This window comes from Bemisia tabaci, chromosome 3, assembly GCF_918797505.1.
Source record: "Bemisia tabaci chromosome 3, PGI_BMITA_v3".
NCBI lineage: Eukaryota > Metazoa > Arthropoda > Insecta > Hemiptera > Aleyrodidae > Bemisia > Bemisia tabaci.
The window spans coordinates 13,094,354-13,119,406 of NC_092795.1; the positions used below are offsets into that span (position 1 = coordinate 13,094,354).

Sequence of the window (25,053 nt, forward strand, 5' to 3'; positions counted from 1 at the left end):
CAATGGAAATGACGGATCTGACAATCTCTCAGCACCTGAAAAAAGTTGACGAGGGGATGTGAATGAAAACTCGGGAGGGGATGAAGGCTGCAGGGGTGAAAAAAAGAGTACAAGAGACCAGAGAGTCGTAAAGAGCGAGCTGGCGAACCTCGGAGGCCGAACTCTGCGCAAGGGGGAGGCTTCACGAACGCAGAGTGCCCGAGAGCAGAACGCGCTGCGCCGCGCCGCACCCCCTCCCCCCGCCCCCTCGGGTCCGCGGGGGCACACGCGGGGTAGCGGGGCGCGGGGCGGAGGGGGAACGGGAGAAGGGACGAGATAGAGGCCTATTAGGAACAGCTGCACATTGCGTCGAGCACGGAAAAGCAGGAGAGGGAGAGAGGGGTTCGGGCTTACCCTAAATATAGACTGTAACAGAGGGAGCCAACCTCTCCTATCCTGTTCCTATGTGACATTTGCAGTCGCGTATTGAGCATTGAACGGGAATGACACGGTCGCGCGTCTCCTGAGTTTTTTTGTTACTTGTTTTGTTTTCGCATATTTTTTAGGATTTAGAATTTCAGTCGCTCGCTCGACGAAGTGGATACTAGTCAAATTCGTGTGTTGTGCCCGCTCAACGGATCGTGCGCGTACATTGATTCGGATTCCCATGCAGGTGATCCCAGCGCCTATCGTCGGATAGAACACGTGTTTCCTTATCCGCGCTTCTTCGCGTCTTCGTCTCGCACAGCTAAGTTTTCTTCATGGTGTCACCTGTCACCGGAGAGCTCTAACTTCTCCTCAAGTTGATTCCTCAGTAGAATTCTCGTAATTCTACTCCGCTCGTTCGGTTTTTCTTCGGAGCAGGGTTAAATTAAATCTTCCAAGATTGCGACCACAATGCTGATGCCTGGTGCTTTGAGCACTACGGACAGTGTGTTAGGATCAGCGGAGGGGTTGGTCGGGAGCCTGGCCTCTCTGACCGCCCCTACGGCCACCTCCAGCCAGAAGGATACCACATGGACTAAACTCTTCGTCGGCGGATTGCCTTACCACACCACAGACAAATCGCTCAGGGAACATTTCTCCGTTTTCGGGGATATCGAAGAAGCAGTTGTCATCACAGATAGACAAACCGGCAAAAGTCGAGGATATGGATTTGTAAGTATAGCAATTATTTCATTTCTTCTCGGAAAATTGTCTTAAAATAATCAAGCGTGGCTTCGATGAGGCTTCTACGCTTCAGTTTTACCATGAGTCATCACTCAAAATTGCTCGCGACTTACTCAGCGGGCCGATTATTGAAATTGATAGACAAAGCTGTAGACACAAAGATGAGAAAAGGGATATGAAGGGATCCTATTGGTGGAAGCGGGTGGTTGCAATGAACAAAGGAGGTTGGCAATAGACTAACTAATGGCAACCCACGAGAAACCCCATAGTAAGTCCATCATTCTCTACCTTACAGTCTATAGGAACCACCCATTTTAACCAATAGGATCGCTTTTTATTCCCTATGCCTTATTTGTCTATCGCTTCGTCTGTCAATTTCAATGGTCAGTCCGCTGGTGTTTTTACCGTTTCATGCATACCAGACAAAAGATGATCTTTTTTATTTTAATCATATGACGTTTTTCAAGAAACTTCTGCCTAATCTTATTGTAAAAAAAAATTGCATCGCAAAAAAGCGACCTCCGCACATCCGTGCGTTATTTTCTCAACGTTACGAGGCTGCATAATACGTCAAACGGCTTTACTATAATCTTCTCTTGTATCAAGTCGCACAGAATTATAATTCCAGCGTTTGAATTACAATTCTATTTCTTATAATTCAGAATTATAATTATTCGTCTTATAAGACGAATGCACCCTACAAACTTCTACAATAACTGCTCAGAGACAAGAGCGTCGATAGGTACATATTCTCCAAGTTATTAATTCTTAGGTGCTTTCAAGAAATATCGATAGAGTTTTATAACATCGACTTATGAGAATACCCCAACAAGATTTGGGGAAAGTCTCTAGAAGAGTATAAACGTGGCGATGACGAGAGATGAAAAGAAAAGCCCATGCAAAAACCAAAATGATGGAAGCACCCGTGTGCGTGTCCCCCGTCTATTGGGTTTGGGGGAGCTTTTGCTTTTTTGTGTGTCGGACCTGGACGCTTGGACCTGATATGAGCGAGGAATATCAATGAAGTTTAAAAATGATCGATAAAATGCTACGTATTTCCGACTCGACAATTTCTTGTGATTAGCTCGAGTAAATTACGTCACGTGAGCTTCACTGTATGTTAACTCCCTCTGATACAACATTATGCTACGGACTCATTTCGTATTACGTCACAACATGGACAATTGGACAACTTTGCCTACTGCCATTTCAGTTCCGAGTAATTCGTGCGTCTCTTCCGTATAGATGAAACTCAAAATCTCCGAACGGAGACTTCAGCATTCTTTGATGTTATTGAACTCCACAAAATGAAAAGAGATGAACTGAAGTTGGTTTTTCAACCGGGGAACTTCAAAATATTCTCATTTTTAATAGTAAAAAATGTAAACTTGGCAACGATGTTGTATTGCCCAAACGAGGTTTGAACTCGAGCTATGTTCACTGGCAGATAGTCTCACCATTTGATACTGTTTAGGCCACATTTGAAACTAATCCTTGACCTCCCCTCCCCGCCTTAGCCAGAAAAAAGGGGGACGAAAAGGCCCTTTTTTGACACGCACTTCGAGCGAAAGGTCTGCACTGTAATCAGCAACTAAATGTAACTCTTTACAACCCGCGTAGGTAAACTTTTGTATGAAGCCAATACAGAATACACCCTCGATACCCAATGTATGGCTGAAACGTAAAAAAAAAACTCATTACAAGAAAGAAGTTACGTAAGAGTTTGTCAAGTATCTTACCATCTGCTTCCAAAAGATGAGCACCCTCGAAAAGTCGTCGGTATCCTAACCATGTGCTTTGTGCTCAGCCACTTTACTTTATAATTTTTATAAAAATGACGGCTTGAACATCTTTTCATACATTTGAACTCAATGTGTCTCAGCTCCGTCTTGATGGAATGACCAAATGATTTGCTCTAATGACCAATATGGCAATCATAGTTATAAAGAGCGTTGACGCGTCCACCCACTTCGTAGGGATGAACTAGATTCGTAGTTTCAGGCTTTTGTCGCCAGGAAGACCGATATGGCACTTTGGTAGATCCTCACGCACTGAACATATCATTCTATTTAATGCAATATAGGTATACTCTAGCAACAATAAAAGGAAAAAATGAAGGCTCATCGAATAAATAGGAGTGCTTATGAACTCGATTTCCTCAACACCATGTACCTAAGTGGCCACCAATGGAAAGTTGTACTTCAAAGTTGAAAACTGAGATGAAAATGGTCGGTTTGAACAAATATTTTTGACGTCACCGACCTAAATTTCTTAGAATTAATCTGCAACAAAGTATTTGCTGTTTAAAATATGCAAAATTCCGAAAAATGAGAGAAAATTCCCAATTTTACTTCGTGGAAATATCCCGCTAATACGAGTCGAACAATGGAGTTCTTGGATTCGAGATATCGTGATAGTAGGAGGTGAGACTGACGTAAAGTAGTTTCAAAAATATTTCATGGCCATGTGTAACTTTTTTATATCATAGGCGTCCATGTTGCGTGGCAGTCCCGGGACGTTTCGGAAAAAGTGTTCCCAAGACTGTAGAACATTTCATACCTACAGAATTCCATTTCATTTTCTCTGGAAACAAGGAAAGAAGTGAGAGCATGGCATGAAATAATGTTTCTATCGTCCATTCGTACATTCATACGTTCTTCATTTCATCTTCATATTGTTTCAACCTTGAAGGTTACGACCAACTTTGTTACAAAACTCTTACAGACTATTGAAAATGCGGGTGAAAAATTGGGTTTTCCTTCATCTCAATGATTATGCAATTTGTGCCACACGTGAGTCAAAATAGTTGTATCACGCGTTTTTGCTTTCGTCAAGACTTATTGACTTAGAACGTTCCATTTGTGTACCTACTCTGAAACAAATGATGGATTATGCATCATTTATCATTCTTTACTTACATTTATGACAAGCTCATGTGTCAAAGCCCGAGAGCTTTATATGTTGAAGAGTGGATAAAGGAAACCAGATCGAAGTATTCGTCTTTGTTTGCTCATGCCCGCGCAATGTTGAAGTTTATCAACCATTCAGCTATCGGCACCTGAATAAGTTCGATCGATGATTTTAAAACTTAAAAGTATTACGTAGTGAAGAGTTGACTTTTCATTTTTATATTTTAGCTTTCGACTCTTTTATTACGCTTATTCAGAAAACTCATTTCACTAATGAAGGAATTCACAACTTTTAAGCGGAACTACTGATATCTTTCTAAACCAAAAGCGTGAATAAAAAATGTGATGTTGAGGATCATAATTTCTACATTTCGAGGAACATTCACAAAGGAGGGTTATCGATAAGGGCCATTTTAGGACCCACCCTGATTTACATCATGATTTGGTCATTTTCGGTCATTCCAAGTCTAATACTGGCCTAAACATGGGTTATAGAGCCGATTTTGGCGAAAAAAGCGGGTTTTGCGGGTTTGTGGTCAGTTGCCATTATAATCTGCATTTTTCGCCATATTCGACTTTCAGACCCATGCTTAAACCAGAATTAGACCCAGGAAGATACTAAAAATGACCAAATCATGATAGATTTCGTTAAATGTAGAGCATCATAAAAAAATCGTCAAGTTGAGGAGATTCAACCTAGGTGGCCCAAAAAAGGGTCCTTATCGATACCCCTCCTTCATCAAATTTTCCTCGAAACATAGAAATTATAACCCTCAGCGTTAACTTTTTGATCCAAGCTACTGGTTTTAAAAGACATGCCAGAAGTTCCGCTTAAAAGTGGTGAATTCCCTCATGAGTGCAATAAGTTTTCTGAATAAACGTGACAAAAGAGTCTAAAGCTAATATGTTAAAATGAAAAGTCGTCCTCTTCGTCATGTAATACTCTAAGTTTTAAAATCTTTTAGGCGTACTTTGTTAAAAAACGTGATTCAAACAGGAGGGAAAAATCAATAAAAAACCCCAAGCACAGTCACATCGGCCTCGTGCGCCATCTGACGCAACACTCGAGGTAACGCACACAGTGTGAAACGACAATAGCCTTGATGCTCGGATGTTCGCGTTACACGGTTCGAGCTTTTTAACTCATTCGCCCGACTATCAATTTAAATTACAACGTGTACCAGAAATTTCAATTGATTTTCTTTTGTTTTCCCTCCTTGGCAGTTTAACCGCTCATTCATTTCGTCACCTCGAGTAATTCACATAGGTATAACGACGCACGGTGGAACGAGCTTATGGCCTGGTTACACGCTCAAATTTCCGTCAAATTCCGATCAAAATGATGACCAAGATGGCGGTCGAGAGTTATCCAGATTGATGAGTAAAATTAATTAAAACAGCGTGTTGATTGAAAGAAGCATGAAGTAAGCACGGTTGTGTGGAAATCAGATGAAGGATGAGCCCCACATTTCCATCATCTACCATCAAATTTTTGCAGGCCGCAGAAAGATGGTAGATGGTGCGCACCAGTCATCATTTGATCGGAATATTGATGGGAATTGGAGCGTGTAACCAGCACATTATAGGAGAGGTTGGACATGATATTTTTGGCTAAAATTTCAAATTTTTTAGTGTAATTCGTCACAAATTCAATTTCAGAGAGTGTTTCTGCAGGTAAATTTTACGGAAAAACTAATGAAACAACTCTCAAACCTCTTTGTTTCATACTTACGAAAATATAAGCTTTGAAAGTTTCCAGATATTTTCCGACTCCTCCGATTGACTCGTTCCAGAGTGCAACGTTTCCCTTGCGGAAGAATGTAACTACACTTCAGTTTCGCTGAATTTCCCCTCGCAAGATTGTATGGTATGGTAGATTTTACCATATTTCTTATCAGAGCGCCCTCTTTCTACTTTACTCGCGTTTCAGACATCCGTTCTTTTTCATCCTACCGTTTTCATTCCTTTCAATACAGGTGTACCACATTCGGTATTCCCAATAAAACGAAACCATGACAACGAAAAGAGAGTCGAAGCTAAAGCTAGATGAAAGTTATGGCTAAAATGATAAGTTCCATCCTCGCAACTTAGCGTGAAAATAAGCTGTCAAACGTCCCTTCCTTGCACGTCCACGAGGGTTATAAATCAATATGCGTTTTCCGGCGTACTGCTTAAAGTAAAGAGAGTGCGCTTCGATGAGAGAGATAGCCCGTCTACGTGTATAAATATCATTCTCTCAACCAAAAAACTTCGATGCTATGAGATCCCCTCCCGGTTTTTTCCATCTTGATGATTTCTACTGTGCTCAACAAAAGCAGGTCTGATTTGGGAGCATTTTTTTGTCATCCCAAAATTTCTATTGTTTTTTTCTCTCGTGACGTCGGCGAAACACACGCGCGTCAATTATTCTGCCGTGATCAGGAAGAACACCGTATGAGTCCTCAGGCGTTGCCAAATTTATGTTCCTCAAATAAACGTTTTCCGGGAAATTTTTGAATATTTTCCCTCCAATTTTCGAAAGTTTATGGTTCGCACTTTGATCTAAAATATTGTGAAATTTCAAGGAGGAATATTCATCGGTCTTTCAAAAAAATCAGTATTTAACAGGGATAAATTTGGCAACATTTGAGTGTTCATGCGGTGTTTTTCCTTCGCACGGCATAATATTCTGCTCGGGGTTTCGAAGGTTTCAGCCCCGCTGGTCTGCTCGATCATAGTGCATGCGTTTTGAACGAATAATTAATTACAAAACAAGGGGAGACCGGCGCGGTAAGATGCCAGATTTCCACGAGGAAAAAACTCATCGTGAATGAGCCCTTCGGCCTCGGGTGCGATTTGGCAACGAGGCTGTCAGACACACGCTTATGAGCGCTGAGAACATGTGGAGGGGTCACGAGTGCAGAAGGGTGGGGCGCAAGGGGTTAAGGGCGGATGCAATCCCGTTGCACTCACCGGTTTCGCCCTCGGGGATCCTTGTCCCCAGGCCGAGGACCCGACAACGACCCTTACCGCGGGGTCCTTTTATTCCGGTCCGCGGAGCTTTTTCATCGCGAGATTTTGTAATAATGGGCGATCCTGTCGAAATAATCGGACGCGGTTACGGATATGTTCTTACGTCACGATATTCGCCGTAAAATGGGACGAGTTCTTATGGACTACATTTTGTGATTTGGAACTGCTATTTCTGACTCATTTTAGGGACAACATAGGTTATTTGTTTCCTCATGCAGATAGGGTTTTTATGGATGAGCCAGAAATATTAGCTCCTCATTGCAAGAAGTCCTTTGTCATCGTACCTCAACTAACATTTTGCAGTAAGGAAGTACTATTTCTGGCTCTTTTTAGCAACAACAAACGTGCCATTCGTTTCCTCGTGCATAAAGGGTTTGTATGGATGAGCCAGGAATATTGGTTCCTCATTGCAAAACTAAGCCCATTATCGTCTGACCTAAACTGCTGCACAATTGGACTACTTTTTGCGGTAGGAAGTAGATTTCTGGTTCATTTTAGAAACTACGTAAGTGCCATTAGTTGCCCCGTGCAGATAAGAGCTTTTATGGATGAGCCAGAAGTAGCAGTTTCATATTGCAAAATTTATTTCAGTCGAAAATGTTGACCTGATGAATGTTGCCTCGCACCTTAGCACGACAGCACAATTTGAAAAATCTTTGAATTTCATAATTAAATATTGGTTTTCATTGTCGAGGAACCAAAAGCATGCATTCATGTTTTAGGTTCCCATGACGATTTAAAGAGACAGAAACAAACGTAGGTATTAATATGGATTTTTCTGCCGTGTTGAAGTATTTCTGTCTCTCTTTGGCAATGGGTAACTCTAAAAAGTAACAGCGCTGAAACTACTTTAAATTTTTGTGGATACCACTCATCATTATTCTCAGGTTATTTTTTCCCTCTTACTTTCATTTTTCCACGTAGGGTCTTCCCTATCTCTCTGCATATTTATACAATCCAGAAACGCATCGTCCGGTGGACGTCTGATTTTAAAATGCGAACAGCGCTATTGTTTCAAGATAAAAATGCAAATACCTAAAAACTATCGGCACTCGTAGAATTCGTTGTCTGTGACTTCGATAACAAACCATAAGTAACGGGCAGCATGACCCACTTTCAACTTTTTGACAAAAAAAAAAAAAAAAAAAAAAAAAAAAAAAAAAAAAAAAACCATAGCCCTTCGGTAATTTGGCTAAACATCTCGCAATAACCACTGCAGTATCAAATCCATTGGTAAACAGGGCCGGATTAAGGGGGTGGCCACCCATGGCGGCAAAATTAGGGGGCGGCAAATTTTGCAATTTTTTTTAAATGCAGGTACAAAAAAATCGGATTCAGAAAAAAATTACAAACAATAAAAGGTGACAAAATCTCTCATTTCCTGAGAGTTCATCAATATCTAATTTCGTCGTATTTCGGTGATACAAAAGACTGCGCACCTTTAATTAGTTGAGTTAAGAGAGAAACCAAACACATAATTTGGCCTGGAGCGGCGCGCCGCACAGAGAAATGATGACGAGGATTTGAGATGAAAAGGAGAAGCCCTCGACGCGGCGGTAAGCATGTAACACATATTAGCGCCTACGAGACTGCATGAATACTTCACACTTTGCGTCAAACTGAGTACGGTCAACAGCGGTCGGCGCGGCGTGAAACGCACAGTGCCTACAAGACTACATGAATACTTCACGCATTGCGCCAAACACAGTGTGGTCAGCGTGGCACAGCGGTGGAAGTTAAAATTATTAAACCACATTTATGTTTGTTCTTTCTTAATTTTTTAGTTCATTTCTTACAAATGGAAGGCCTTGTCCCCACAGAGATAGGTTTACGGAACTGAACTTTCGCGCGAAGTTCCGTGAACTTTTGCTAGTAGTGTTGACAGGGCTTACGCAAAAAATGTGTCCAACGCGAGTGAACGCGCCTTATGCTCCCTTCTCCCTCCGGCACGTTCACTTGATGGTTTTTATTGATGTTTCAAAATGAATGAGAAGAGGGCGGCAAAATACAGGCGGCCCATGGGCGGCAAGTAGGTAAATCCGGTCATGTTGGTAAAGCTCATGAAAAGTCAATCCATTCACAGGAATGTCTTTTTTGTCCCGTTTCGTCTCAGAATCTTCACCGCGACCTAAACCATGTGAGTGTGACGTGCACTGGAAAAAAAAACACATTGGATCTAGAGTCCAAACTCTTAAAAACATCGACAAAAAAAAATACTCTTGATTCAATCAGATTTCAACTTGAATCAAAAGGAAATCCGCTCAAATGAAGAGGCTGGGTTCTTGATTTAAGCTTAAATCCGATCGAATCAAGATTATTTTTTTTTGTCGATGTTTTTATGAGTCTGGACTCTAGATCCAATGTGTTTTTTTTTCCACTGTGGGTGTACAAGAATGAAAGTTTCTCCTCTTTTTTAAGCTCAGCTTCTTTCGGTAACATTGTAAGAAAATTGATTGAGACTATATCAATATTTTCTAATTGTTCTTAGTCGAAAAAGCGATGGGAATCATTTAGTATCAATATGTAACAACTGTTGTATGAGCAAGCTGCCACATACTTCACTAACCGCTTGGCAACGCTGTGCTATACTCCCGCACTCTTCCGTTTCGGTCTATTTTTTTTTACTCGGAGCGTCCTGGTATCTCTTATCCATCCTCCCCGAAAATTATCTTAACAGCTTAAATTTTCATAAAAAGACCAAGGAAGAGCACCGAGCAACTGACTTTCCTTATCAGGGCTTTTTCTTCTTCTTTTTCCCTTATTCGTTTTCAAGTATTTAAATCAGAACTGGTTGCTCGTATCTCTTTTAAAGTGTTCTCTTTTTGGCAGGCGTCAAGGTTCTATCCTTATCATTCATGGGGTCACTCAAAAAAGTCCACTCTTAAGAGTGGTTGCTCTGGTAATAAATTCCTTTTCAATTGATTTTATCCTTTGAGGAGAAGCATTAAGATGGCTTACGCAACTAGAGGCCTCTGTCATCTTTTCTCCCGTCTGGGAAAGAAACACTAATCGAGTCTGAAAAGTACAAGTATGTCACATATATTATCAGTGATAAGCGAGTACAGTAATTAAAACAAGGTTTATCAAGGATAACTGAATTAGTAAATACTTCAGAATCCATGTAAAATAAGAATATCCCACGTATTCATAACTACAGCCAAGTTAGGAATTGTAAAAGTTTCTTATGTACACTGTTGATCTAGTAAAAAAATGAGGCAACAATTGAAGCTCCTTAGTAGCACTTAACTGGCTCTAGGACTTTGAAGAGGAATGAGTTAGGTACGATCAACCACATTAATATAAATCAACTTATCTACAATAATCTTTGCCGAATCTCCTGTCATGTTTCACTTTTTTTACAAGATAAATTAGCGACCGCTCTAATTTGACAGTATGTGAGTTAGTTTTTCATTATGTTGAGGAATTGAACGGAAAGTTACGAGGCATTTACTCAATTAGTTGTCTTGTGACAAAATAACACGTGAAAGGAAAGTCAGTATGAGATGTATTTTGGGTTGATTCTGGTCAAATCTGTCCGATTGGTTGCATAACCGTCGATGTGAAGGAGCGCATTATTATACCCGCACTGATTGGTGCTGATCGTGAAAGGCAAGAGTCCAAAACAAGGACTTTTAGCCAATCACCTTTGAAATTTAGGTCATTTATACCCTCCATTATTCGCTGTCCCCAGTTAGAGTTGCATTTCATAAAACAGGGCCTGAATTCTTAAAAAACCTAACCTCAATGCAACAGCAAAAGGTGCATCGCAGTTCTACAATGTAGAGTCAACGTTATCGCCACGGCATCCCGTCGTTATGAAATCAAAATGTTCATTTTTTCCCTCCCAGTATGATACCTTTTATTGCATGAAGTTATGTGCTCCAACCAAGTTTAGCAGAAAGGATCCAAGTTCATCAACACGTTTCAAAAAGCAATTTCGCTGCTCCTGTGACGTAAGCGCGTATCCCAATTTCCACGTGAGCCTTGTTCTCCGTAGAACTCGATGCTTTTCGAGGCTCGTGTGGGAATAGAGATACGTGACAAAGGAGCGACGAGCTATTATGCTAGCGGATTGTATGGCAGATATGTCACTCACAAAATATGCTCGAAAAGCTATGGTTCCTGTCTGCGACACTTGGTCAGTTTGCGTGTTTCCTTTATATCTCTACAGTCTACTAATCGATGTATGTGACATTTTATCCAGGTGATAATGGGTGATCGGCCGGCGGCAGAAAGAGCGTGCAAAGACCCCAACCCAATCATCGATGGTAGGAAAGCCAACGTTAACCTAGCAATTCTCGGGGCCAAACCAAGAGGCAATATCCAACCCGGTAAGTGATCGATCCACTTCTTTTTCCATTAATTCGTTCTCTAACATTCTAGTGTTTGAACCGTCAAAATAAAATTAGTCCATTACCTGAACTCAATGTCGATCTCTTCGCGCATGATGTTCTTGAGAAATTTTTCAGCGTCAACTGAGGAAAGAATTTGCGAATACAGTTCAATGGATTTCGTTAAAAAGGTAGACGCAGCCAAAATCGGTCGGATAGTTTTCGAAGACTAGGTTAAACGAGAAAATGAAACTTATTTTGAAGCTGCACGCTTTATGAGATTGATTGATGAGGTTTGCATTGATGCATAGGCAGTGGGAAATGCTTCGGCCTCTGAAATAACGTCCAAATTTTCAAATTTTGAAAATTTTAAGGTTTACTGTGCTTATATGCTGAATATAGTTTAGTTATTTCTTATCCTTGTATTTCAACGCTTTGATTTTTTAATTGAGATCAAATTTTGAATTTAAGGATAGGGAGACTAGATAAAGTAAAATCAGCATGAACAAACTGATAACATTTTGCAAAAAGGAACCACTATCTTTGGCTCTCCCATGAAATCACTTACCTGCATGGGGAAACCAATGGCATGAATGTTGTTTCTAAGATGGGCCAAAGATAGTGGTTCCTTATTGCAAAATGTAATCCAAACACGATGCTTAAAATTGTAAATCGGACAAATTTATGCTAAAAGGAACTATGTTGTAGGCAAAACCCATGTGCATAGTTATTTTTAGCATAAATGAGGACCTTTCCGACCAACAGCATAATAAAACGACCTATGTCAACGCCGCTAAGATCGAGCATTTCTCCCTTTTGCACAACCATCCTAAATCACCCACATCGTAAATTTCTTTGCCAAAATATTCAGGATGATAAAAAGAAAAGTTGAGCCTAATTTCAGGACAGAGCTTACAGCTGTCCACCAACTAAACGGTTGAGCGTATGCACAATCTTAGCAACGTTGACATGGGAATATGCTGTTTGGTCGGAAAGGTCCTCAAATACGTCCAATTGGCTCTTATTCATAGTTTAAAGAATACTATACTGCGAAACGAGGCCAGAAATACATCGGAAACTAAAGACCTGAGTGCTTCCCAATTATTTGTGGCGTAGAAAAAGCTCTGAAGCTGATAGAAGTACGCTTTGTTTTTTTCATACTACGGGTCCAGGCCTTTGTGCTTAATTTGCAGCGAACAGTAGCACGCAGGAGCCAGCGACGAAGTATTGCGTAAGTTCTGGCGCAAGGGTAATTCCCACCCTTCACCATCGCGCAACCATCAGATCGCTCCAAAAATTATTCCGTTCCGTAGATGGACAAAAACCCACCCCCATACTGTCGTACTGAAAAAATGCACTCAGCAAGACTCCAAGTGCCAGGGCCCGCGTCCTTAGGGTTAAAAGGGTTGCTGAGGACTTTACACCTTGCCCGGTACAAAACTGTCGACCGATCTTGCAACTCGGGTCCTTGCGCCAACCCCTCGTTTCATCCCTCTGAAATCCCTCTTCTCGCTCTGCGCGCCGAGTTGCCAGATCGTCGAACGAAAATTTATGAATTTTTTGTCTGCGGGGTGTGTTTTCGTGCTCGGGGTGTGGTGGTTGGCAACCGAGCTGCGCACCCTTCTCACCACTGGTCCCATCTCGTATCTTCCGCTGACTTTCCTTCGCGCACCCCTACCCATTCGCCCCGGTTTTGTTTACTTTCGGCTGTCTTTAATCAAGGATGTTTTGGAAATATATTTTAACTTCTTTCGCCCTCGCTTTCGAGATCGTGGATGTGGTTATTGTCTTCGATTCCTGTGTCGTTGAACCTTGAGAAGAAGTTCGGACATGTGAACGGAAACGCTCCAAATGAACCAATCGGCTGGTCCAACTGAATTTTTGGCGCTTGTAACCGAGCTGAAGTAAGAATATCGGTTTCGCGAATCGAACGTTTACACTAATCAAAAGTTTGATTTACAAACTGAACGGTTATAGGTCGCTATTGAGCTTAAGAAGTTCGGTTCCCAGGATTGAATATGTTTTTTCCATAGAAAAGTTGAGGTGTTTATGAGGTTTCTTTCTCCGGTCTATGTGAACGAATTTTGAGCACCATGAATTTTTGCCTGTTCCGTGACATACCTTCATATGGTATTTATGTCACAGGCAGTTGGCAATTGCTGGCAATTTGCGATCGGATCACATGTTTTAATAAATCGCAATTATCCGCATTATCATGAGGAATGTTTGATGGGTATAAGTTCAAAAGCATAATCTGGGCTCGGAGCGCCTTCATATTTTGTGATACTCCACGCTTTGTTTTGGAGTTAGTTTAGTTGCCTGTCTGATCTAAACCCTACTAAGGTCACGGATTTCACTTTACGCTTCCCTGAGTTTGCCTGTTACTGTGATTATTTTACGGAGGAAAAGTGACAATTCACACCAAAGGCAAAATAAACAGTGCTTCAATCTTGTTTCATTATTTCTAACTTTGGTGATTTTCTATTCATTTACTAGTGGCATGCAAATTGCCAGTGACAACTGCTAATCACCTGTGAGGTATATGATGATTATTACAAGTATTTTCAAGTTTCATCCGAGCAACTGATGCGCGCGAGTAGAAAAACTTAGGTTCTTATACCCATTCATCTCAGATTCAGTTCAGGTACCTGACTCAACCTACCGGTTTGAAATAACTGATGTTCATAGACACAGGAATCAAATTTCGATCCAAGTACTTATTCACAGTTTTTGCTACAGCCATGCTGAGACTCATTGGTGTCGCAGAATTTCGTTATCTGCATTGAAACTCCGTCTTTTTCACAATAAAACCGCTCCGATCCATGAAAATTAAGGCTCCGGTTGTGCAACTTAAGTTTCTTCTTCGGTGTGATAAGAACCATTTTCCTGGAGCGGATCCGTATAAAAAACGTCTAACAATACGACGCACAGTGGTTCGAGTCAATTAGAGAGGTCCGACCTGAAACTTTTGACTTAATCAAATTGATGCAAATTTTAAATATCAAGGGGTGCTCCTAAAGAAAATTTCACGAGAAACCCAATGGAACCACTTTTAAAACCTCAACATTTTGTGTGAACAGAGTTATGAGCTTTTAAAGTTTCCAAATTTGTTCGACCTCTCCCATTAACTCGATCCACTGTGCGGTACTGAGAAAAAAATGTTGCAGGCGTTTGGCATTTTTTGCAAAGATGTCAAACGGCCCATAGTCGCAACAATACCAGGGATCTCCGATCAAGAATTGTATAACGGTCGCATCTTAGAGCCTTATAAAACGAGATTCGCAGCCGAAATAAAAGGGTATTGAAAGGAAGCACCCCCACGTATAAATGAGTAAAAACGGCAGCTGTCTACGACCAGGGCCGGGGCCTCGCCACGTGAATTTGGATAATATCGAGCCCTTGACTCCGGTGGAGTGGCGCTCAGACGTGAGTCAAGGCCGTCCCAACCCTCCCAGACCTCCGAAAGTTCTAAAATAAAGGTCTCCGCTCTTTATAGCAGTGTAGGTTGTGATATTTTGTCGTCTTACGCGCCTTGTCCCTTTTTTCTCCATGGGCGTTTTCAGGAAGCCCGTAAATAGGGTATTATTTGCTTCCGCCTTGACCGAAATAACCCATTCACTTTTATATGATCGGCAACATTTTATTTTGGAATCGCAACAAATAGTTGCGTGGAAATTGTGTAGTACATGCCCACTTCTTTTATTAGGTTGGAAGCAATATCAGTATTTCTCCCGAATGAAGCGACGAAGAGATAATCGTTTCTTGTATAAAAAATCCCACCAATATGAAATTCGGAGAATTCAGTAACTCTGGTGTCTATTATCCTGTTCTCTCTTAAAAAAAATTGATCGAAATAGTAAATCGAATGAATCCGAAATCCACCGCAAAGGGGCTCCTGAATGTTCAGTATTTGCCATGGTGGAAGAGTGGCGTTATTAAGGGAGGAAGGGGAGATTACGGAGGGGGTTGAGAAGAGTTACTAACTGAAGCAGTACGAGGAGCATTTGTAGTCCCTTAGGTGTTTTTAGCAGCACTTGAGTGTATATTCACCGTAATTGATTTAAAAATACTTTTCCAAAAGTCTCGCACCCACCAAGCATCTCTCGTGTGATTTCCGAACAAATTGAGGTAGAGACTTAATTAATAAAATTTTGCGAATGCTCCTGGGTCCAAGAAGACGACTTTGAGAGCCCTCAAAATTTTGAAGGGGCCACCCTAGAAAGGAACCTAAGGGGTGGTGCTAAGCTTTTGGATCACCTTGTATAATCAAAAATAAATGAATAAATTAAAGAAAGAAAAAAGTCTGGGCTTTGACTCGAACTCGACCCCAAAGTAAATAACTGGAATAGAGGCGGGTAGTTTTTTTCCAGATTGGTGGAGTCTGGGGCCAGTCGGGAACCAGAGTGAAAAATCAGGACAGGAGCCGGGCTTTTAGTCTGGAGAGGATCCGGACTGGTTCGGAGGGCTGAGGTGAGCCTGGAGCATGGGCACAGTGCAGGGTGGGGCCGAGGGGCACAATGGCTCACATGGTTATGGCTCATAGCCCGCGCTCAGACTCCCGCTCCGGCTCAGCTGCAGTGGCAGTGGCAGTGTCGGCGGGAACCACTCAAAATCAGCTGTTCGTATGCTCGCACAGTTCGTTGGTATTCCATCTCCTCCACTTCCACTTCCACACTCCCGTGCTCAGGAAGAACGCCGTATGAACATTCGAGAGTTGCCAAATTTCCCTCGATAAAATGTTTATTTTTGAAGAAAGTTATGAACATTTTTCCTTGAAATTATCAGGACCTTTAGATGAAATTGTCTGAAAAAAATATCTGAAAAACTACACTGAAAAAAAATCTCGGTGTATTTACTAAAAAAAGGGTAAAAGTACCAAGAATTCAGGGTTCTATTTGATCCCAGTTTTTTCTTGGTAAAATTGCCATTTATGGAATTGGTAATTTTACCGAGAAATCTCGGTAAAATTATTGAACTTTCTCGGTAATTTTACTGGACCTTGGTAAAAACGCCAATATTTTTTATCGACTGAGGTGGAATTACCGCGATAAAATGGCAAAGTTATCGGGAATTGGTCACCAAGAAAAGCGGTATTCTTACCTGAAAAAAACAGTAAAAATACCGGTTTTTAGGTAAGCTTGCCAGTCTGTCTTGTTAAACTACCAATAATTGGTAAAAAAAAGTGAGATGGTAAAGGTACCAACGGACCTTGATAAAAACGCCGAGAATTTTTTTTCAGTGTATGAATATTTTCCTTGAAATTATCAGGACCTTTAGATGAAATTGCGAACAAAATTATCTGAAAAACTAGAGCGAAAATATCCATAAGTTTTCCAGAAAATTCGTGTTTTATAAAAGGAAATTTGGCAACGCCTGAAGGTTCATACGGCGTTCTTCCTCAGCACGGCAGCACTGCCCTCCATTGCGAGTCCTCCAACACGGACAGATTAATTATATTCCGCTGCGACCCGGCACGCGGCGAGACGCGACACGCTTTGCATGGTGCCGGTGCCGGTAGCGACTCAAATTTAGCGCATCTGCTCTTGCTCTTTGCCGCGCTAAAAAGTCCCCGTTTGACCAGTCGGAACGCTCCGCACAAGGAACCTCGCCGCGGGTGTCGTTTTATTGCCCGCAGTTGCCGATGTCAGCGTGCACCGTGCTATTCTATAAAGGCCGTCGCGACGGAAAGCCCGGGAAAATTTACAAGTGGGCTCAGTAAATCGCAAAGATTCGTAACTGAATGAGACACTGAGGCTCTTATTGGTGGTGGCACACTGAAGCAAGATTTCGACTTTGAGCGCCTTCATTTTTCCGTGACACTCTACGCATTGTCACGAAGTTAGTTTAGTTGCCTATACGAACAAAACCCGTATAGGGTCACTAATTTCCACCACACTCGTAAAGTGCCAGTGTCTAGGGATATCATGCATTTATTACAAAAGGGGAGCCTAATTTCATTGAGAGGAAAATAACCTTTACTCTCTTCTTGTCCTTGCATTTCTGAATCGTATGGTTTTTCATTAACCACCGGTGGCTTGCAAATTGCAGGCGATCGCTGATTTTCTGCGACATAGAGACTACATTTTACCATTAGGAACTACTAGTTTTGGACCATTGTAAAAAAAAAAAAAAAAAAAAAAAAAAAAAAAAAAAAAACCATAAGCACTAATAGTTTTCTCGTGTATGTGTTTTTATGATTGAGCTGGAAATAGTAGTTCCTTATGTCAAAATGTGGGTCTAGTCCATATGATCCCCTGGAACTTTGGTAACCAGTGCTTCATTTTTGTCAGTGTTACGTTTCGCCAACCGCGTGTTTGGAAATCTAGTGCAGCTATTTTGTTTTACCAAAGGTTTTTTGCCCTTTTAGCTGAATGTGCATAGCAATCAGTTAATTAATCAACAAACACAATCATCAAACCCTGCTTTATGTTAGTCTAAAAGAGGTTAGAAGCAGAGGGCCAGTTCATTGTTTCTGAAGTGCCAGGTTGATAAACCCAGGAGAAGATAGGGCGACAAAATTCGCGACGAATAGGCGCGATGAGTGTAAAAAGGAATACAGGGAATTATTAACGTTTTTCGCTCGGTGTTGAAAATGAGCGAGCTGTGTAATAGGTACTGAGTTATCAAGGCTCCGCGCCAGTAATTATGCCAACGGATAGACCAAGCACGACTCACTCCGCAGTCTATGGCTATATTTAAGCTCACATTGTCGCTTGCAAGATTCCCCTTTCTCCTCTTTTTCTTCTTACACGCCATTGTTCAATCGAACCACGATTTTCCCCCTCTTTTCCCGACGATATCTCCACACTGTATTTTTCTTTTTTCAGTCACATTTTTAAGCCTAATTCAACAATTCTACAAGCAAATTTGTCCTCACATAAAACGTGTGAGGTGCTTTAACACATTAGAACATAGCCAAATTTCTCTTTAGCCATTGTTTTTTGCTCAAGAGCGAGTGGACTTTTTCACTTAAATTAAGTTTCTGTCAAATTGTTTTCTGACTTTTAAAATTTCCAATTTATTTCAACATACATGAGCTCACGACTGAAGAAATAATTTGATAGATAAAATTTTAAAACACGCCGCTAAAAAGCACTGATTGTAACGTACTCTGGTAGCGCTTAATAGGTATTCTGACCAATGGCGAGGAGTGGATGATCGATTATCGACATTTCCCCATTCCAAGCTATAAAAAATCGATCATTAAGGTGTTCGTTTCGAGCACCCTGTCTATCGATCCTTTCCCATACGTTTAAGTGGTAGATCAGTCAATATATCGCAAATCACGCCACGCCTCTGATTCTGCCCAATGGTAATCGATGAGGGAACGATTAGTACAGCGGAAGTAGTTGGTATGGGCCAGCGATCAGCTCCTGATTGTCCCTCCGCTGGTTGCTGGCCATTGTCTGCCCCTGGTCACCGCTCCGATGTACTTAGAAAAAACGCCGTGTGAGCCTTCGAATGTTGCCCAAATATCCCTCATAAAATGATTTTTTTCTGAAGGAACACACAAATATTTTACTTTGAAATTTTCGTTTACTTTAGGTGAAAGTTGGAATAAAATTATCTGAAAAATTGGAAGGAAAAAATTGTCAAGTTTCTTCTGAAATCCTTACTTTATCAGGGAACATTTGGCAACGTCTGAAGTCTCATACGGCGTTTTTCCTTAGCTCTATTCGTGGTTCCCGGATTCACAAGCGGCGTCCGTGTTCGTTAACTCTACGCGCATTTGCTCATCCGATTTCCCAACAAAGTTGCCAAATAATATGAATCTGTATAACCTATGTTCCAATCTCATATAGTCTCGCTTAACTATACTCTATCCCGAAGCATATCTAATCAGTGCCGGATTTACCTACTTGCCGCCCATTGGCCGCCCGTATTTTTCCGCCCCCTTCTCATTTGTTTTAAAACATCAATAGATCGTATTTGACAGTGGTTCGATGTATCGTTTGGTTCAAAACAATAGAACATGACCTCAAACAAACATTTTAGGATTTAATTTGGAAAAGCTGAAAATGATAAAATTCCTAACAATTTCACTTTTCATTGCCAGAGAGTAAAAATTCAATCACATAAGACCCGTTACCTCAGATTTCTAAATTGACTTTTGAGGCTGTGGTTACATATTGAACCAATCGATATCAATATAATATCACCCGTATGATCCGTCGATTACGATCTATAAAAACCATCTAGTGGACGTGCCGGTGGGGAGGGGTGTATGAGACGCGTTTACTCGTGTTGGGTACATTTTTTGTGAAAGCCCTGTCAACACTAACAAAAGTTCAGTTTCGTAAACCCATCCCTGTTTGGACAAGGCCTTCCATTTATAAAAAAACGAACGAAAAAATGACCTATGAAAGAACAAACATAAGGTGGTTTAATAATTTTAACTTCCACCGCCGCGCGCTGACCGCACTGTATTTGGCGCAATGCGTGAAGTATTCATGCAGTCTTGTAGGCGCCATGCGTTTCACGACGACCGCTGCTGACCGCACAGTGTTTGATGCGATGCGGGAAGTATTCATGCAGTCTTGCAGGCGCTATGCGTTTCCAGTCGACTGCTGCTGACCGCAGTGCGTTTGACGCAATGCGTGAAGTATTCATACAGTCTTGTAGGCGCTATGCGTTTCATGCCGACCGCCGCGCCGCTCCGTTCCAGGTCAAACTGCGTGTTTGGTTTCTCTCTTAACTCACCTAATTGAAGGTGTTGTCTCATGTATCATCGAGAGACGACACAATTAGAAATTACTATACTTTTACTCTGAGGAAATAAGAGATTTTGTCGTCTTTTCTCGTTTGTAATTTATTTTCTGAATCCGATTTTTTTTCTCTCTTTTTTTGATACCTACATTAAAAAAGATTGCAAAATTTGCCGCCCCCTACATTTTGCCGCCATGGGCCGCGGCTCATGTTGCCACCCCCTTAATCCGGCCCTGTATCTAATATTCTCGACTTTGTCTTTTATCTATGGGAATAACCTAATAAGTGAAAGCTCTGCCGCTTTTACCGTTCAAATATTTTCCTAATACGCAACAAGGTTAGGATAGGCGTCATAAAATAAGGGTGCAGAATGTATATTCTCTCGTTGAATAAATAAAAAATTTATCATATCAGGCGCTATTTGATTAATAACATGGATTTTGGACGAAAACGGGAGCTGAAATTAGCATTGCTACTACATTAGTAGCAATTTCGTGAGCTCTCGTAGCATTAGTGAATAACATTTCAACAATCTGTCGCATAAAGAGCTGTGCTGGGAACTACCAAGAATTCACTGAATCCACAACCTATCATAGTTCGTCGTTTTTTGTTGGGGAAGATTCTCGTGGTACGACGCATGGAAACATAAAAGAAGAGAGGGGAGGAAAAACAAAAGAGCAACTGTCATTCCATCGAAATAGAGAGAAAAAGAGAGAGGATAGAAACAGCGAATACAGTAAAGGCAATGCAGAGACAAAAGTGCTCCTCATTTTAATTCGTAAAATGGATGGATTGCACATTTTTCAATCGAAAATATCGTGATCCGCGATTATCTTCAAGTGTAGCAGAGGCGGATCCAGCAATTTGGCAACGCCGGATTTCCTTCATATAAACCTATGCTAAATAATCGATTCTTGTCGGAGCACCGGTCCCCTCCAAGGATCGATACATTTCTATAGGTTTAAATGGAGAAAAGACGATGTTGCCAATTTGCTGGATCCGCCAATGAAGTGTAGGAACGTGATTTTGCTGGCACAACAACACGATCTCTAGTCAAGGCTTGTTTACACGATATGAGAGCAGAAAATGGGTTTATTAATGTCTAGAGATTGCAACAGTGGCCGAAGAGAGGACTGGAAAAAGTATCGATGCTCCATTTTCAGCTCCCATTTTCATCGTGAGAGCCAGACATTAAACTATGTCGAGTGGATGTGGAAGTCGAGCTTTTCCGGCTACTTCATACAGTCGGCCGCCGACGCGACATAACGGATGGAAGTAAGAATGTTTTCGTTCAGTTGGAAGCCTCGAAAAACCTCGAATCGTAACACAACCATATTGTTTATCCGCTCGAAATTAAGTGATCAGTGTTGAGTTCTGTTGATTACTTTCCTTCATATTATAACCATGGGCTCGGAGTTCGTAACCTTTCACCTCGATGGGGTTGGGCTCGAGGAAGGGGAGGTGATAAAAGGCTGTAAAGCCTTTGTAAGATAGGCGATAGACTTTCGGTCACCCCCTTACCACATTTCGTCGCTCTCGGCGCAAGGGTGTATCTCTGTTTTCACATGAGCCCTGGTATGCATAGAGTTATATGGAGAACAGGGTTCACGTGGAAATCGAGGTAATTCTTTAGGAGCGACAAATTGAGACCGAGCCACCCTTGCCACATAAGTCGACCAAGCATAATAATTGCACTTATTGTCGGTACACATGCATGAGAAGAACTTCCCTTGAAAGAGTGGCAAACCTATGCTAAATAATCGATTCTTGTCGGAGCACCGGTCCCCTCCAAGGATCGATACATTTCTATAGGTTTAAATGGAGAAAAGACAATGTTGCCAATTTGCTGGATCCGCCAATGAAGTGTAGGAACGTGATTTTGCTGGCACAACAACACGATCTCTAGTCAAGGCTTGTTTACACGATATGAGAGCAGAAAATGGGTTTATTAATGTCTAGAGATTGCAACAGTGGCCGAAGAGAGGACTGGAAAAAGTATCGATGCTCCATTTTCAGCTCCCATTTTCATCGTGAGAGCCAGACATTAAACTATGTCGAGTGGATGTGGAAGTCGAGCTTTTCCGGCTACTTCATACAGTCGGCCGCCGACGCGACATAACGGATGGAAGTAAGAATGTTTTCGTTCAGTTGGAAGCCTCGAAAAACCTCGAATCGTAACACAACCATATTGTTTATCCGCTCGAAATTAAGTGATCAGTGTTGAGTTCTGTTGATTACTTTCCTTCATATTATAACCATGGGCTCGGAGTTCGTAACCTTTCACCTCGATGGGGTTGGGCTCGAGGAAGGGGAGGCGATAAAAGGCTGTAAAGCCTTTGTAAGATAGGCGATAGACTTTTGGTCACCCCCTTACCACAATTCGTCGCTGTCGGCGTAAGGGTGTATCTCTGTTTCCACATAAGCCCTGGGATGCATGGAGTTATATGGTGAACAGGGTTCACGTGGAAATCGAGGTAATCCTTTAGGAGCGACAAATTGAGACCGAGCCACCCTTGCCACATAAGTCGACCAAGCATAATAATTGCACTTATTGTCGGTACATATGCATGAGAAGAACTTCCCTTGAAGGAGTGGCACGTAATAACTTTACATATCACTTACCAAGTCTTGGGTCTGACTCCTGTTCAAGATAAACCGAGTTCTAAGATGACAGCTCACTGTCGGACTGCGGTTATCAAGGATTCCAGTCCCAGTTTTGAGCCGGCAATCTGGTGAGCCTTCATTTCTACGGGTATGCAACACGGGCTACTATGGAGCTGGAATAGTTGCATTCAGGCGCTGATGTCAACGTTTTGCTTAATTTACTCTTCCCCTCTGTTGAGCACGAGAGAGAAATTCGATTTTTAGCTACGACTCAAATTGCACCTTTCAAATTTTGTGACGCGAGAAATGATAAATATTTTAAATCCTTTTAATCAAGTATTTCACAGTCAGTCCAGACCTCGAAAGATGGACAAGAACTGGTTGTATACGTATTTGACCATCTCATGTACCGTAAAACTGTGACCAAACGCCGCGTATGTTCTGCTATATCTGTTCTTACTTCCTTTCGGCTAAGGCTGAGATATTTTCATTTGAGTCATGTATTTTTTTACCGTTAATTTTTTTTTATCAGGATGAGTCAGAGATAAAAACTTAAAAAGTACGGCACATCGACTATACTTATATGTCTAGTTCTGCGGTTATGTGGGATCACAAGGGCGAAAAGTACTTTTTTATTTTCAGAGAAATAAAAAAAAAAAAAACCGATTTTTTCTTCTTTAGCGCATGATGTACTTTTTTGTGGCTGAAGCTGAAATTACACCTCTGTACTAGAGTGATCAGACCTAAAATATTTCAAACCTCGAATCGAATATTATTCGATGGATTCGGGAGAAGGAAAAATTATTTGTACCTCCTTGATCCTGACTTTTTTTCAATACATATAAGCCCAATTTGAATCTTAGCTTTTTTTTTATCTCAGCACTTGAGAAGTGCATCTCTAGAAACTTGTTGGCCACACTTTATATGGTGGAAGAGAAGTTCATAATTATCGATAAAGAACTTCGAGTGAATTCATTTTTTTTTCCAATTTCATTAATTGATTTTATCACTTTCAAACCGCTGCAGACTCTCAATCTACATCCCCAAACTTCAATTTTCGTGAATTTATTTTTATGTATTTTTTTCGACTTGAAAATCACCGTTTAGTGTTACTTTCGCACGAAAGTGTCCTTTGTGCCCTTTTGATCCAATATATTTAAAGTATTTAACGTAGTTTGAAAGGAAGCGAACGTATCACCAAGTTTATCAAACGAAACACTGTAAAAAAAAAAAATCTAAAATAAGAAAATTCGGTTGTATTTCAAAATAGCCACGAACTAAATACAATTTTGGGTCAGCACTGAACAGCAGGAGAATTCTTCTCAACCGGCAACACCTCACCGACCTGTCCTTATCGATTCCGATTATTGGAAGAGGGATCACTAGCCTTTGAAGTCCATGCTCGCCGGGGTAAAAAGGGGGGGTTGGACCGAGGGGCGCGAGTTTCGGGCTGCCGAGAGGGGGGAGGCGAGACTCCGTCTACTCGGGCTCAATGGGTTGTCATTTCCATGTGAAGCAAGCTGTTAAGCGTGGACGGAGTGTATGTACAAAACGCTTTCGTTTTTTGATCGCGGCTGCCTGCCAATAAGAAGAGACGAGGGATTGCAGACGGCAGAGGGTGGGGCAGGGGTGGGAAATCACCAAATCAGCCGATATTCCCACGGAACGGGATGCGAATTCACCTCTCAATACACTTAATCGTACGGGTACTGCGCCTTCGATTTTCTTGCAGAGGATTTTCAGGAACGTCAATTGGGTTTTGTCTCGCCGCAGTTTTAAACTTAAGCCCGTAAACCTTTTGAGTGGATGTTAGCATCAGTAGCGTGGCGTGAATTGCGATGTATCCATTGTTATGCCATGTAAACTCATGGTAAAGAATCGATTATTAAGGTGTTCGCTGCGAACACCCTGTTTATCGATCCTTTTCCATAGGTTTAAATGGCCGATCAATCGATAGTATTCGATACGTCGCAAAGCACGCCACGCCACTGGTTAGCATGAGAGCCGGGTAGGCTAATGGGCCCATTCGAAGGTCAGGATTTTCACAATTCTGATCACATGCGTGGAATAGTAAATCTATTTTTCAAATGTCGGTTGATTTCACAATTTTAACAAACTTACCTTGTTTGCTCTCTGTTTTACAAATTTCCTCTAGTTAGACAAAGATATTTTAGGACTAAGTTCCCATCATCAAATTAACGAACTTGGTCACATAAATATGGAAAATTTCGCTCATTATCACCAACTCGTCATTGCAAATATCCTCGTCTTCCGCGAAAAGTTTTTGAATTATTTGTGCGACCAACTTTGTTGACCTGATGATGGGGACACGACCTCGAAAT

The 25,053-nt window shown here is 41.5% G+C and overlaps 1 protein-coding gene across 2 annotated transcripts in view; it reads left to right on the forward strand.

Annotated features, from left to right (window-relative positions):
• The first annotated feature begins 406 nt into the window (after positions 1-406).
• LOC109040228 (RNA-binding protein 24) overlaps positions 407-25,053 on the forward strand; it is a 76,982-nt gene continuing 52,335 nt past the window's right edge. Inside the window, exons 1-2 of one of the 2 annotated variants that reach the window (XM_072297768.1) lie at positions 407-1,137; positions 11,275-11,401. In XM_072297768.1, coding sequence (XP_072153869.1) covers positions 877-1,137; positions 11,275-11,401 — 388 coding nt within the window. In that variant the 5' untranslated portion in view covers positions 407-876. The remainder of the gene's footprint in view (positions 1,138-11,274; positions 11,402-25,053) is intronic. The other variant, XM_019056060.2, reaches the window with a different exon arrangement.